A 13172-nucleotide genomic window follows, 5' to 3' on the forward strand; every position below is an offset into this window, starting at 1 on the left:
GACTAAGCATGCCGTTATCTCCTCTTCTGAGGCAGAAAACACCTCTACTTTTGTCTCAGATGCTAGAATGTTCTCTAATGATTCTGCTGTGAAAGGAGCATAGAGCACAGCCTTGTCTGTGATCCCTTTGCCCGCTGCACATCTAAGGCCGGCCGGCTCTGTTCCCCACAGGTAACAAATACGTACCTCGGGCCATCCTGGTGGATCTGGAGCCGGGCACCATGGACTCCGTCAGGTCTGGACCATTCGGCCAGATCTTCAGGCCGGACAACTTCGTGTTCGGTATGTAGTCACGATCAATGGCAACTGGCTCAGTGAGTCTCCCTTCTCAACACTGTGGAAGTCAGAGATCTTAGTGCTGAATGCCAAGGTGGAGACTGTGTGTCCGCAGAGAGCCCTGGGTCCTGGCCTAATTCCGCGTAATCCTGGGGCGGCCACTTCTCTGGCCCCTCTCTGGGCAGTTCAGAGAACAGTGCCAGCCTCCAGAGGGCCCCTTCGCTCCCCCCGACCACCCCCAACTACAGAGCAGCCTGTGACAGGTGAAGAATACAGAGCAGTGACTAACCTTCCAGCAGGAGTTGATAGGCTGCTGGTGACGTCAGAGGACCAGGGCCAGCAGGTAAGCATGTCAGGAAGCCAAAGGCCAAAGGCACAGGTTATGACCAGACGTGGGGCCAGGTGCTTGGAGCCCATCTTCTTTTTGGATCATACTGTGCCCTTGCCCTTGACCATTTATGGTATCTACTTTAGGTATGTTAAATACTGAACGCAGACCTGCACAAATGGGTCATGAACACGGTGCCTTTATAGGCCCTTAATGGTGTCCAAGCTCACCCACAAATGAAATGTCCTTCCTACAATCCCAATACTAATAGCAGAGGAACAGGAAGGGTGAAATAGTTCTTAGCAGCTCCACAAAGAAGCAGGACAGCTTCATATGAGTCACCAGTAGGATGAGGCTGCCCAGAAGCTGATGTGGTCAGACCTACATTCATAGCTCCCAATCAAGACAATCGAACTAGTTCTGAACTGAAAGTCCTGTTTCATGGGGCCGGGGGGAGGGAGTCCAGGAACGGACTGGAAATTTTAACTAGTAAAACAACACCTCAGGAATATGGAAATTACAGGTATCTGAAAAGTATGGAGAAGATAAACAGCATTAGCTAAGGAACCAAACCCGGACAATTGGCTGAAGTGTATGTGTCAACTGATATGAAGGAACTTTCTAAGGAATGTCTTTGTAGCAGATACCGTTGGTGCCTGCCCATGCTCCTGGGACACTCATTCTTCCTAGACTCTCTACTTCATATCCTGCCCATCGTACCCCTTTGGAAGGAGGACTGTTGAAGGACAGACTAGGGGCTAAATAGCCCAGCTTCCCCAGCTCTTGGTGAAACCACTCTGGGTGATGGTCTGCTTCGTCCCTTACAGATCCCCCAGCATGGAAGCCTGTGCCCACCCCAGCACCTGCTTGCAAATGCAGCCTGGGGTCTTCCCTTTCCTGGCTCAGTTCCCTACTACCCTCCTGCTGCTTCCTGGGGTAAACTTCACTCAAACCCTTGTCTCAGGTTGGCTTCTGGGGGACTGACCTGAGACACTCACCAAAGAGGAGATGCTGTAGTTTTTCATTGCTACGTAACAAGTTACCACAAACTCAGTGGCTTAAAGCATCACAGTTGTCTTACAGTTTCTGTGGTCAAGAGTCATGGGTCTTCTGCTCATGTCCTCAACTGACCACCCTGAGCTGCTCCATCTGGAGCCCAGGGCCCTCATTCATGGCCCTCGGGTGGTTGGCAGAATCCAGTTCCTCGCAGTCATAGGTCTGAGGCTCCTGTTTGCTTTTTGGCCATTGATCAGAGGCCATTCTCTGCTCCTTGGGGCTGCCATGCACATAGCCCTCTCCACTAGGTGGTAGTTCCTCCTTCAAGGCCAGCAGGAGAGGGTCTCTACAGCTTTGAAATTCTGATGTCCTCTTCTGCCACCTGCCAGAAAAAAATTCTCTGCTCTAAAAGGGCTCATGTGATTGAAGGAGGCCCACCCCAATAATCTCCCTATTTTAAGGCCAACTGACTTGTAATCTTAATTATATCTGCAAAATCCCTTCACCGGAGTACCTTGATTCGTGTTTGAACAACTGGGAAATAGTGTATATACACCAGGGCTGGGTGGCTCCCGGGGCTGTGTTAGAATTCTGCCTACCACAAATGGGCCGTTTGGGGAATCGAAAGCACATGGTCTATGAAACTGGTTCCAACATCTGAACCTATGTTCACAGAGTAAGTGATGTTCCTACTTATTAGTTGTATGGCTTTGGGCAAGTACTCAATCTCTCTGAACCTTAGCTTCTTTTTCCAAAAAACATGGTTATAATAGTATCTACTTCAGAGGGTCATTGTAAGGGTTAAATGAAATAACATCTGGAAAGTACTGGTCACACAACAGTGCAACAATTGGTGTGCAGTGAGCATCCCATTAAGGAAGGTGTTCGAGGATAGGCTATATGACTTCTTGTTCGGAATTCTGCAAGGGGGGAGGAACCAAGATAGATTAATTTTGGAATATCTTTTTATTTTAGAAAATGTGATTTTCCCTTTTGACCAGGTCCCTTTTGAAGTCTATGGATCTATGTGAATATTCTTGGAAGAGTTAATATACTCATCAAAATAAGACCTTAACTGATTGCTATTAAATCGTTTCCCTGGTACAGAATTTCATAAGGGGATGGAGCCCGTGTGCTCAAATTTGGGAAAGAGTAGCAAGAGGTGGGAAAAAGAATCAAAAGAGAAACCTAACTGCTCTTAAATTTGCCTTAGAACTAGTTCCAATTCTGTAAGTTAAATTTGCAACTGCAGGCGGCTACAGTGGAAATTTCTATCTTAGGCTGGGCTCAGAGTAGCAACATAAGATTTTCTGAGGCAGCCCTGCAGGTCAAGAGCCCATTCTAACTTTCTTCTCACATGTACTTCCTTGTTTCCTTGCCTTGCTTTTCCGTCATTTCCTTTCAGCTCCAGTTTAAGACTGGACCACAGGTTCTGGTCCCAGCATTAATCTCTAGTCAGACTTGACAGTTCATTTGTTGACTCAGCTCCTGATCTTGCTGGGCCTCTTTATTTCCCTACTGTTCCTGTACTCAGCCTATAGTGGGCTCTCCCCACTGTGGAGACTCTCAGTCGGTGCCCTATTTTCAGCTTCATTGCTCCAACATCAGTATTGGCATCTCAACGGGATCCAGATGCCTCATTAATTGCAAAACAAGCCAACTTTAAAAGTCATCTGTGAATCAGCAGAGTATTCCCTGAGTTAACAAAAATTTGACTTTGAAACATCCAGTACATAAGAATTTCTGGTTACACACTGCTTCTCTATCCTACAACTCACCAGAGGCCTTACCCTCCACTCTTCCCCCAACGCACACACACCCCACAGCCAAGCTGTCCTTTGCCAGTACACCCCTATACTGGTGAGGGGAAATGACTGGTCCAAGACTACACCTCCTTATTTTCACCAAAGTAGTTGTGCACACAATGTGCCCCTCCCTTTCCTCTTCTTTCTTTCTTTCTCTTTCTTTCTTTCTCTCTCTCTCTCTTTCTTCCTTTCTCTTTCTTTCTTTCTTTCTTTCTTTTCTTTCTTTCTTTCTTTCTTTCTTTTTCTTTCTTTCTTTCTTTCTTTCTTCTTTCTTCTTTCTTTCTTTCTTTTCTTTCTTTCTTTCTTTCTTTCTTCTTTCTTTCTTTCTCTCTCTCTCTCTCTTTCTTTTTCTTTCTTTCTTTCTTTCTTTCTTTCTTTCTTTCTTTCTTTCTTTCTTCTTTCTTTCTTTTTCTTTCTTTCTTTCTTTCTTTCTTTCTTTCTTTCTTTCTTTCTTTCTTTCTTCCTTTCTTCCTTTCTTCCTTTCTTCCTTTCTTCCTTTCTTTCTTTCTTTCTTTCTTTCTTTTCTTTCTTTCCTAAGACTACTTATTTATTTTTTTGAGAGAGAGCAAAAGCAGGAGAGACCACAGAAGGAGAGGAAGAAGCAGAATCATCACTGAGCAGGGAGCCCGACACAGGACTCAATCCCAGGACCCTGAGGATCTGAGCCAAAGGCAGATGTTTAACCAACTGAGCCACCCAGCTACCCCTTCCCCCCTTTCCTCTTTCAACAGTCACAGCTCCATTAAATCTCTCTCAGAGGATGCCTTTCCCAACATAATTGTCTCCGTCTTCTTTAATCTCCTTCTTTCTTCTAATTATCAAAAAAAATCTCATATTTCTTTGTAAATACTCTATTATTTACAGAAAATAATCTATTTTGTACAATGTTTACACTAATTGTAATTTATGTTATGATATAAAAGTTAAGTTGCATTTGACTAATTGACATGCTATGTTTGGTAGACATATCGTTAACATTTATTAATTTTACTATTGCAGTTTTCTTTTCATACTCATATTTTGGAGTTTTATCCCTCCCCCTGCACCACTCATCTCAAACATTTTCTTAGGTCTTGAAAACTAGTAAGTGCTATGCTTGTAGTGGTAAGATAGTAAAATGGGTAACACTGGCCTTGCTGACAAGATGAAAAGAGTGGAAATAACAACTATTCCGTGTAATTACGAAAAACAAAAGAATATTGGGAGTGCGTTACCGAGGCATCACACTCTGAGTGTTCAACAAAATTCGGTACAGTCAAGTACTAAATTTAACAAACTTAATCTACCACATATTTGAAATGCAGCCTATTACTATTTTTGTACTGCATGACAACCAGGCATAAAGAATAACTGATTACAAGAACATACAATGGGGAAAAGACAGTCTCTTCGAACAATGGCACTGGGAAAACCGTAAAAGAATAAAACTGGGCCACTGTCTGGTAGCATACACAAAAGTACCCAAGATGCATGAAAGACCAGGATGTGAGACCTGAGACTAGAAAGGCAGCACGGGTAGCAATTTCTCTGATATCAGCCGTAGAAATATATTCTGGAAAGGTTTCCTAAGGCAAGGGAAGCAAAAGCAAAAATAAACTATTGGGACTACATCAAATTAAAAAGCTTCTGCACAATGAAGGAAATAATGAAACCAAAATACAACCTACTGAATGGAAGAAGACATTTGCAAATGACATACCCGATAAGAGGTTAATCTCCACAACATATAAAGAACATACACAACTCAACACCAAAAAACAAATAATCCAATTAGAATACGGAAGGAGGCCTTGAAAAGACATTTTGCCAAAGAAGACATCCAGATGGCCAACAGGCACACGAAAAGATGCTCAACATGACTCATCATCGGAGAAATACAAATCAGAGCTACAATGAGCTATCACCTCACACCTGTCAGGATGGCAAAAAGTAAAAAGACAAGAAATAACAAATGTTGGCAAAGATGTGGGAAAAAAGGAACCCTAGTGCATTGCTGGTGGGAATGTAAATTGGTGCAGCCACTATGGAAAACAGTAGGAAGGATCCTCAAAAAATTAAAAATAGAATGACTATATGATCCAATAACTCCACTACTAGGTATTTATCCAAAGAAAATGAAAACACTGATCTTCCCTGTTTATTGCAGAATTACTTGCAATAGCCAAGATATGGAAGCCATCTAAGGGTCCATCGATAGATGAATGGATAAGGAAGGTGTGACATGTGTGTGCGTGCATGTGCGCGCGAAACACCACAGGATGTCACTCAAATGTGGAATCTAAAAAAAAAAAATGAATAAACAAAGACAAAGCAGAATCAGACCTACAAACACAGAGAACAATCCGATGGTTGCCAGAGGGGGTGAGGGAGTGGGACAGTGGGACACACAGGCTTCCAGTAAAAATACAATAAAACAAAACCGATTGCAAATAAATAGTAGTATTTCTGCACAAAGCAAGCATTTCTGGCACTTAGTTGGGAAAAAAGGAGGGCAGCAGGACGGAGAAACAATTTCAGGGTTTCTCTGACGACTCCCGGTTGCACAATGCAGCAGACCCCAGCAGCCTGTAGTTTTCCACAATTTAAATGAGCTCGATCCAGTAAACAAAATGTACCTCAATATTATTTCATAGCTAAAAAATAGGCACTTCATATACTGAGTGCCTCTCCCCCCCCCCACCCCCGGTATTTAATGAGTGGTGGTGGTTGGTTGGTGCTCCCAGGGCCAAGCCCGATCGTGAGCAAGCTGGATGGCCCATGCTGGTGGTGGGCAGAGAGGAGGTGACTCCTACGTCTGGGGCGGGCACTGAAAAGGCACAGAATGTTCTGGGACGGCGGAGGCGGGCCCAGGCTGCAGCAGCTGGGCCAAGGATCCAGAGAAGCCGGTCTTGCCACTCCCCACCAGCCACCACTGGAAGCCTCTCCCCCAGCATGCTTGTGGCAGAAAGCAGAATTATTAGGCTCTGCACAACCTAATGGCTTTCTCACCACCGGGAGGAAAATGCTGACGTCAACCTTTCCGTAACTGCCCTTTGCCTTGACAGTGAAACAGAGCACCACTTGAGCCCTGGAGATTCCAAGAAAATGACCTGCACCTTTTGTGCACCCGGCTTGGCCACAGGGGAGTCGGCATGGTTGGCCTTGCCCAGATTCTTTGCAACTCACTGGTGTGAAAAAAAGCCTGTATTTGGAAAATAGGTGGTGAGGGAGCCAGAAAGTTGGAAAGTGATGGGAATTGGGCTCTCTTGGGTTCCACGCCTCCTCCAGGAGCTGCTCCAGTTCCGTGAGAGGTGCTCGGGCTGGAACTTCCTGCAGAGTGTGGCAACACCCACTCACCCGCAGACCCTTCGGGTCTGGGAGGGGAGACAGCATTCAAAGGGTGCCTCAGCTCACTGCCTGCTCAGTTCTTCTGCGTGTTTATTTCTACAGTAGTGCCTTTTGTTGCTAAATTAATCTCAGGGAAGAAGGGTTGGGATTACAATATGAAGATGTGTACACCATATGATAAGGTACAAAGGAGGGAGCATCACAGAGAAAGTGACATTGGAGTTGAGCCCTGATTTGTGGAGGGGAGCTTCCTGGAAGGAAGGAAGGAAGGAAGGAAGGAAGGAAGGAAGGAAGGAAGGAAATAGTAATACTAATTATAGTAGCTAAGATTAATGTAACATTTACTATGGAACAGGTGGCATTCTAAGTGTTTTCCCATATCCATTCATCCAGTCCTTGTAGCAACTCTAGGAGGTAGGTGCTATTATTATTACCATTTTACAGATGAAGAAATTGAAGCACAGAGAGGTTAAGTAACTTCCTCTCAGTCACACAGCTAATAAGTGTCAGAGTCAGGTTTTGCACCCACTCCATCCATGGCCTGTGCTCTTAACTCCATCCAGGGAATTTGAGAATGGGCTGAATGGGGGGACATTCATTCAGGTCATGTGAACAGCCCTGGCTGTATGAAGCAGTTTGCTTAGAGAATTTGGTACGTTCCAGATGCTCTAGATTATAGGAAAAATGGTAGCATTTGGAAAAAGGTTACATACGTTTGAAAATTTGTAAGATTGTGATTTATAGGTCATGGCATAAGAAAATGCAGTATTTCTTCATTTAATGTCCAAAGCAAATGTAATTGAAATGATGTTAAAAAGGAACAAACAAAAACACCCAAATGACCAGAAAAAGGAAGAAGAAAAGAAAGTAATGCATCAAACATAAACAGTGAAAAAAAGTACATACAGAGAAGAGTAGAAAGACATATTTATGTTCTTTGGTATTTTCTAAAGTTTCTAATTTCATAGTCAGAAAATATGTATATATAAAATAAGTTTTCTTACCATAATAAAATATATATGTATATATGATATGTTTGTATATTATACACACACACATTTGTTGTTTTCAATTTTGAAAGGCCCAGATTGACAATTCTAGTAAAAATAACACATACTGGGACATGAAACATTCCAGAAGGGGGCTGAAAAACATTACCGCATATTACTCCAAATTATTATTCTCTGGTGCAAAAATTTATAAACTATAAGTTGGTGGAGTTGGTATTTTCAAAGTAAGTTAAATTGGGGTTCCGACTATTTATACTTAAGGCAGTCTTTTTAAAAAGGAAGAATTTTAAATGCTTTAAGTAAAATTCCTCCGTCTTCATAAAGAGATGCTTTTATTAAAAGCTTGAAAATGTGTGCTCACAGTCAAAGGAGCAGGCAGGGCTATTTTAGAGGAGTTTCACGGGAAAGAGAAATTGAGGTGCCTTGTCCCCTGGACCCTCTCTGAGGGCACAAACAAGTAAGCTGTGAGACTGTTCCAGAATAATGCATGCGACTTGATTGCTGGAATGGTTCCTGGGTTTTTGTTATTCTATTGATGTTTTCCCAATGTCAGGGTCCCAATGAAATCTCTTTCAAGCAGATCACACGTGTCCTGTCAGAGACGGCATCCGCTAAGAGCAGCTCTCATCATGGACATCCCAGGCTTGGGGGCGCGGGGGCGCTTTCACTACGATCCTCTCACCCAGGGAAGGAGACAAGAAGGGCAGGCAGAGCGAAGGGGAGGCTCCTGAGTCCGTCTTTAAAATGCAGGCAAGGCCCAGCCTTCTACTGGGAATTCACTCCTTTCTTTCCAGTCTGAATGTTGTCAGCATCACCCCAAAGTGCCTTCAGGGCAGGGATGGCTCACACACTGAAGTCAGTGACATCAGGTCCAAAGCAGGAAATGACATGCGGGGGCGGGAGGATGTTGGGACCCCTCCCCCCTACCCTGGTGAACAGCCAGAGAGCTGCTCCTTTTTGGACAGGAGGGTCTTGCGGGGGTGGGGGAACCACCTTTCCCCAAAGCTTGCCAAAAGCCTATTCCAGGGGAGAGGGGAGGATGCGGCGGCCCCATTCCCTCCTGTTCCCTTCCCCAGGGCGGGGGTGGGGGGGTGGGGGTGGGGACGGGTTTCCCTAGACCCTTGCTGTGTGACAGCATGCTGGTGCCGCCTGCCCAAATGGAGGAGAGTAAGAGCTCACAGCCGTCGGATGAGTCACCTTAGGCTGGGCAGGCATTGTTTAAAAATCTGCCTGTGTGCCTCTTTGATTATATTCCAACGGACAACAGGGGCGGGTACTGCGGGGGGGCGGGGGGAGCGAGCAAATGAGAAAGCAGGCCGGTGCAGACTGGGTGGAGGGAGGAGACAGCCTCGGCAAGGGCATGTGCTGCCAGTAACCCACGGGCAGCCCTCCTGTGCCCAGGCCTGCTGTAATCAATGCTGTCATTGATTTATCGACTGCATAGGTACTAGACGTCCAGTTCACATTGTCTCTTAGACTCACAACGTAACAAAACCAGATTTCCACGCTAACAGAGGCTCAGAGAGGGTAGGTGACTTACTTAGCGACCCAACCAGCAGATGGTGCCCAAGCAGAGTGGGCACCATCCATGAGGGTGATCTTTCCCTTCCACAGGTAGGGAGATGCCCACCTGTTAGGGTCCCATGTCTCCAATATCGTCCCTTCCAGGTCACATCTTCTGTGCCTACTTGGAAACAATGAAGACCAAGAAGCAATTACCTCCAGAAAATCTTTATTGGCACTGTGTTATCCGTGAAGTTACCCGGAGCAGGGCCATTCTCTGGAAGGGAACTGGAAGGCTCCATCTGCTCATGAACAGCCCAAGAAATGGGAACTGAAGGTAGAGATGGGGAGAAGGTGGAGGCCAAACCCTCGGAACGTGGGAACAGCATCAGTGGGAATAGACTGTGCCCTGGGGGCCCAGCTGCATGGGGAGGGGAGAGAGGAGGAGAGAGCCAGGAAACCCACACGCCCCTGCCCTCTCCCCGGGGCACCAGGCACCTGATCAGTGCTGAGAGGACCCCCAGAGGACTGGCTCCCTCAGGCAGGCGTGATGAAGCCATGACGTTGCCCACCTCTGACAGATGCCCACTATTAACACAGCAAGCAGGCTTCATACTTATAACAACAGCATCACCTTGGGTTTTATGGGGGCATTTTTGCTCCATAAACTTGACCTGCTTTCATATAGAGCTTCTCATTTCCTACTCACAAAGCTGGCTGCAGGGCACCTATAATTATCGTCATTTTATAGTTGGAGAAACTGGCCCCAGAGAGGAAAAGGAATATGTGCGGGCAACAAAAACAGTCCCCAGGTCCCCGCTCACCTAGCCCAACGTTCAGGATCATCTTTGAGAACAATCATGATTGGGTGTCACCTCACGCTGACCAAGCCTTTAAAACTCACCTGGGCTTTGTCTTTGTAGAAGGAATCCAGATGCCTTCACTTACTAGCTTTGTAGCTAGTCAGCTCTTTGAGCCTCCGTTTCCGAGCTGTGAAATAGGGATAGTAATTATGTATACTCTAGAGCAGAGCTGTTCAATGGAAATACAATGTGAGTCACATAGGCAAGAAAATTTTCCAGTAGTCACTACTAGTGTAGTAGTCATTTAAAAAGGTAAAAAAAAAAAAAAAAGTGAAATTAATTTTAAAAATCTATCGAAAATATTATTTTGATATGTAATCAATATACAAAATTAGTAATGGAATATTTTACAGCCATTTAACTTACTGAGTCCATGCAATCCAGTGGCTCTTTTACACTTACAGCACATCTCAATTCAGACTACCCACATTTCAAGTGTTCAGTAGTCACATGTGGCTAGTGGCCTTTGGACAGGACTGTGCGGCTCTCTAGGTGGCAGCGAGGATTAGGTGACATATTGAATGTAAGGTATGGGTACCTCGGGGCTGATGTGCGGCTGTTACATCCTCTCGGACACACACGTACGCATGCAGACTGCTTCACATTTAGATGGCCTTTACAAAGACCCAAGAGCCCAATGCAGACATGAGACAAATCCAGCACCTTCCAGACGGACCATCTTCCTCACAAGTAGAAGTAAAAGCCGCCCACTCGCCCCATTCTCTCCTCCAACACAGTTCCCAGCTGCTCTCACCGGGGAACCCCCCACTCTTCCCCATGTTGCACCCCCCTCCCCGCGTTTAGACTGGCTGCTGCGAATTCCCACCCGGAATAGAAAGAGACCGTGGCCGGGAGTCCAGGACCCTGCCCTGGGAGGCAAGAAACCTGAGGAACAGCTGTAGAGCCCACTGACCATTCTAGGCTCCCCGCTCCAAGGGGGTACTGGCTGCCTCTCACCTTCCACCCGGAGGCGAGGACCCTCCCACCCGCGTTCCAGCCCCTGTCGGGTGTCCAGAGTGGAAGAGTGGGTGGGATGCGGTGTTACTGAAGGTGCCAGTGCAAGGGTGGGGCCGCGTCGGTGCCTCGAGCCGACCGCGGCGGGCTGGGCCGGAGGCCCCGACACCACCCTTGGCGGCCGGACGCCAGGGCCGGGAGCCCTCTCGCGAGCCAACAGGCGCGGAGCCGGGCCTGAGCGCCCCCGCACCTCGCACCGCGCCCCAGCTCCCCCTCGCGGTGCCGCAGTCTCCGCGGCACCGCCCCAGCCCCGCCCTCCATTACGTCATCGCGGGCCAGGCCGGGGAGGGGGCGACTGCCCCGGTATAAAAGGCGGCGCTGGGGGGGCGGCGACTGGTCTCTGCTGCGGAGTCCGCCGGTCGCGCCGAGCGCACAGCTCTGAGGGCCAACGCCACCACCCTCTCCGCAGCCGGCACCATGCGTGAGATCGTGCACATCCAGGCGGGCCAGTGCGGCAACCAGATCGGCGCCAAGGTGGGCGCGCCGCCGTGCAGGGTCCAGGGAGGGGGCGGCAGGCCCCGAGGGTGCCGACCCGGGTCGGGGGTGGCGGGACCCCAGGGTGCGGGCCAGGGCAGGGGCCGGGGGGAGGTGGCGGCCACCCGCCGGCCCCGGTGGCGCGTTCTCGGCGGGGCCGCCGGGCGGGGCCCAGGAAGCCACACAACCTGCCACGATGCTCGCGGCGACGCAGTGGGGTGTGCCTTTAATCAAGGCCCTGCGAGACGTGGTTGGCATTTTCGTGGGTGTATTACTCTCTAGAATTTGGATAGGGAGAGCGGTCATATTAATCCAGTGGCATCATGTGGAATTTAATTAGTGAATTTTCCTCTATACTTTGAATGAAAAAAATGCACTGTCATTGGGGTGACATGCTAGAGAGGCTTCTTGTTGGGTTTCAAAGACGGGGATTTAGAGAACTTCCCTAATAGGAGCACTCTCGACATGATGAGACATAGTGTCGGAGTCTGGCTTCCTGTCTGCGAGGCGGCAGGTGATGTCCCCGGCGCTGTGACTACCGACTGCAGTGGGCGAGGCAGGAGCCAGCCTGGTGCAAGGCTGTGGGCGGGCGCTTGGACAAGGACGTGGTCTCTTTCACAACCGCCATATTGCCCACCCCAACCTCCCCGCCCCCTTTCCTGCTGCAAATTCACAATGGAGCCTGTGCCCTCACCGTGCCCAGCTCTACCCACTGTCCCCGGTTGAGCTCCCAGACTCCTCCTGCCTGCCCTTCCCCACCCACCCCTGCCGTGGGCAGGGGCGGCAGGCCCTCTGGATGTCAGTGGCCTAAAACTGCTCTGCCTGGAGGGCTGGGTGGGGTTTGCACCAGGAGACCTTGATCCCTGCAGGCAGTTGAGGGGTGGGGTCCAAGTGGTCCTTGGTCCTGGCAGGACCCACCCATCCGCTGGGATGCAGTGACATTCAGCCCTGCCTGGGGGTGACGGCCCCCCCAACCTCCATGGCTTTCCCTAGAAGGGCATCGCTGTGCCCACCCTCCTCGTTCAGTGCCCTTCCCAGCTTTTCAGTCTGTCGCCATCATATGGCCGATGCTCTGCGGATTTCCAAGCCCCTCTGCAGCAGCCCCTGGAGGAATGGGGGGTGCAGCTCTAGGACTCCTTCACTGGCTGACCACAGTGGCCGCTGTTCCGAGCACATGAGAGGGAGAAAAGAGCCATCCTTAACCCATATTTAGGATGCCAGCCCATCATGTGATTTTTTTTTTTCCCCCAGTTTTGGGAGGTCATCAGTGATGAGCATGGGATCGACCCCACTGGCAGTTACCATGGAGACAGTGACTTGCAGCTGGAGAGAATCAACGTGTACTACAATGAAGCTGCTGGTGAGTACTTGAATGTTTTTGCCCAGTCAACCTTGCTTTGCATACTGTGGCAGATGGAACGTACTAGGACAGACAAATGACAAAGATGTGCTTCTTGCATTCGTTTTAAATGTCAGCTGCTAAAAACGACACGTTCTGTAGCTCCTCACGACTCCTGCACGTTGGCCATGACTAAGCATGCCGTTATCTCCTCTTCTGAGGCAGAAAACACCTCTA

At 48.3% G+C, this 13172-nt stretch overlaps 1 protein-coding gene and 1 long non-coding RNA gene across 2 annotated transcripts; one reads left to right on the top strand and one right to left on the bottom strand.

The window, feature by feature from the left end:
* Positions 1-9466: 9466 nt before the first annotated feature.
* LOC141372113 (uncharacterized) lies at positions 9467-11324 on the bottom strand. Its single transcript, XR_012377431.1, has 3 exons — positions 11066-11324; positions 10150-10235; positions 9467-9576 (listed from the first exon to the last, which is right to left on the bottom strand). It is a non-coding gene; the product is annotated as an uncharacterized lncRNA (long non-coding RNA).
* Positions 11325-11411: 87 nt separating this feature from the next.
* On the top strand, positions 11412-13051 carry LOC112818983 (tubulin beta-4B chain-like). The gene is made up of 2 exons (XM_073890598.1): positions 11412-11596; positions 12848-13051. Exons 1-2 carry the CDS (start codon positions 11540-11542, stop codon positions 13034-13036), a joined length of 246 nt encoding a protein of 81 aa, XP_073746699.1. The 5' UTR covers positions 11412-11539; the 3' UTR covers positions 13037-13051.
* The last annotated feature ends 121 nt before the right edge of the window (positions 13052-13172 follow it).

Source organism: Callorhinus ursinus, unplaced genomic scaffold (genome assembly GCF_003265705.2).
Source record: "Callorhinus ursinus isolate GAN/ISIS: 27379988/994484 unplaced genomic scaffold, GSC_fseal_2.0 scaffold1118, whole genome shotgun sequence".
NCBI lineage: Eukaryota > Metazoa > Chordata > Mammalia > Carnivora > Otariidae > Callorhinus > Callorhinus ursinus.